This window comes from Penaeus chinensis, chromosome 23, assembly GCF_019202785.1.
Source record: "Penaeus chinensis breed Huanghai No. 1 chromosome 23, ASM1920278v2, whole genome shotgun sequence".
Lineage (NCBI taxonomy): Eukaryota > Metazoa > Arthropoda > Malacostraca > Decapoda > Penaeidae > Penaeus > Penaeus chinensis.
In genome coordinates, this window is record NC_061841.1 from 11,007,466 (window position 1) to 11,009,965 (window position 2,500).

At 36.1% G+C, this 2,500-nt stretch overlaps 1 protein-coding gene across 1 annotated transcript in view; it reads left to right on the forward strand.

Annotated features, from left to right (window-relative positions):
• Positions 1-1,507, forward strand: part of LOC125037651 — a 2,038-nt gene extending 531 nt beyond the window's left edge. Inside the window, exon 2 of the mRNA XM_047630851.1 lies at positions 1-1,507. This exon is cut by the window's left edge and continues 226 nt beyond it. Coding sequence (XP_047486807.1) covers positions 1-1,507 — 1,507 coding nt within the window.
• The last annotated feature ends 993 nt before the right edge of the window (positions 1,508-2,500 follow it).

Here is a 2,500-nt window from a genome sequence, read left to right on the forward strand (position 1 = left end):
AGAAGCATTTAAGTGTTTAGAGTGTAAGAATGATGAACTGATACAATTTATATCTGATAATGAGGATAAATTAGAAAATAAAAACCTGGAAGAAGAGGCTGAACAATATATTTTAGATAGTGAAAGATTAAAGAATGAACTGTGTGCTAAGATATTCATGACAAAGAGTGAGGAGAAGGCAACAGACAAACCAAAGGTTAAGGTAAAGAGATTTGAACCTCCCAAGTTTGAAGGTAATTTAAGAGAATATCCTACATTTAAAGAGGATTATAAGAACTTGGTTCAGAGTGAATATGGTACTGATCCATATGCACTCAAAATGTGTTTAGGTGGGGAGGCACTCCAGACAGTAAAGGGCTCGGAAGGTAATTACAATGAAATGTTTAAGCGGTTGGATGACAAATTTGGTAACCCAAGGAAAATTGTAGACTTGGTGATAAGTGATCTCAAATCTCTGAGGAAGATATCAGATGGTGATACTAAAGGGTTTATTAAAATGGTTGATCAGGTTGAACAATGTTGGTTAGATTTAAAAAGGGTAAATCTATCTGATGAACTCAACACAGCTAATGTTGTTAGCCATATTGAGAAAATTCTGCCTTCACTACAAAAGAGAGAATGGGTAATTAAAGCAAGTGATATCTCGGTCACTGGTGAATTGTTTTCTGAGCTGTTGGGTTTCTTGCAGAAAGAAAGGAAGGTTTTAGAGTATATGAATTCAAATGTAAGAACTAGTACTAGTGATTGTAGAGCAACAGTACATCATGTTGAAAATGTGGTCGAAAACAATTCGGAGTCAGAGTTGGTTAAGCTGATGAGAAAATTGAATGAAGAACAACAGAGCAAGAATAGAGAATTTGAGTCATGCATTGTAAAGTTGAATGAAATGATAAAGGGTATTAAATACAAGGAGAACAATATAAGTATAGGTTGTTTATTACACAATTCAGAGAGTCATGATATAACAAATTGTTTAAAGTTCAAGGACTGTAATAGCAAAGAAAGATTTGATGTGATTAAGAGGAATGGTATATGTTTTAGGTGTTTAAAGGGATATCATTCAGCACGTGGGTGTAATGTAGGCAAATTGTGTGATGTAGTCATTGAAGGCCAAGGATCATGTAATCAGAATCATCATCCACTTTTGCATCAAGACAGAATAGAAAGCAGTTCTCACAATGCAGTAATGGAGAAGAGAGGCAAAGCTTTGTTGAATATTAGTACGGTGCATAGTAAAAATCTGCCCATCACTATATTGTGGGATCCGGGTTCAGATACTTCTTTAATTACTCATAGGATGGCCAAGAAGTTAGGATTGAGTGGAAAGGATGTAAAATTATCTCTGGTCAAGGTAGGCAACACGATTGAATATCAATCAAGTAAAACATACTGTGTACCATTAACTGATAAGAATGGTAAAGTTTGGAATGTGGATGCTGTCGGTATGAATGAAATATCTTCCAAAATCAAAAGGATTGATTTATCCAGATTACCTGAACTTTTGTAAGAATCTCGAACGTAGAGGTGGATCTCCCATATGGGGAAATTGATATGCTCATCGGTACAGATTGTTGTGAAATACTGCCAAGGGTTGTTGAAGACAATAAGGGCATTCAGTTACTGGAAAATCAATTTGGGTTCAGCATTCGAGGTAGACATGACAAGATTACCAATGGATCTAACACCAGCAATCATATACTTGTGAGAACTCATAAACTGTCTAGTCTCGTAGATTTGAAGGAAAGTAACATAGAGTCAACAGATAGCTTAAAGACTAAATTGGATAAATTCTTTGCCATGGAGGAAATGGGAACAAAATGTAAGCCACAGTGTATAAAGTGTGTGTGTCGAGGATGTCCTGAACCTAATTGCATAAATTTAAAAGAAGAAAGAGAACTAGCATTGATTGAGGAAGGATTGTTATATAATGAGGAGCAGAAATGCTGGCTAGCAAAGTATCCATGGCTAAGGGATCCAATGCATTTGAAAGACAATATTAAAGTAGGTAATGCTAGATTAAAAACTACAGAGAATAGATTGAAGAAACTGGGCAATGAATATGCCATGAAGTATCAGAGAGAGATAGAAGATATGATTCATAGGGGAGTGGCGAGGAAATTAACTAAGGAAGAGATACGAGAATATAAGGGGCCAGATATCCTGAACAGCTTACTGGGAGTTTTATTTAGGTTTAGACAGAATAATATAGCTATAGCAGGCAACATAGCTAAAATGTACCATACTGTCAAGCTCAGCACAGTGGATGAACATACACACAGATTTGTATGGAGGGATGTGGATGACAAGAAACCACCTGATCAGTATGCTCTTACCACAGTAACGTTTGGAGATAAGCCTAGTGGTACCATAGCTACGCTAGCGTTGAGACACACTGTAGAGAAATTTGGCAAGGAATATCCAGATGTGCAAGATATGATTATTAATAATACTTATGTTGATGACATACTATATTCCACTGATACCGTTGAGAATGCATTCA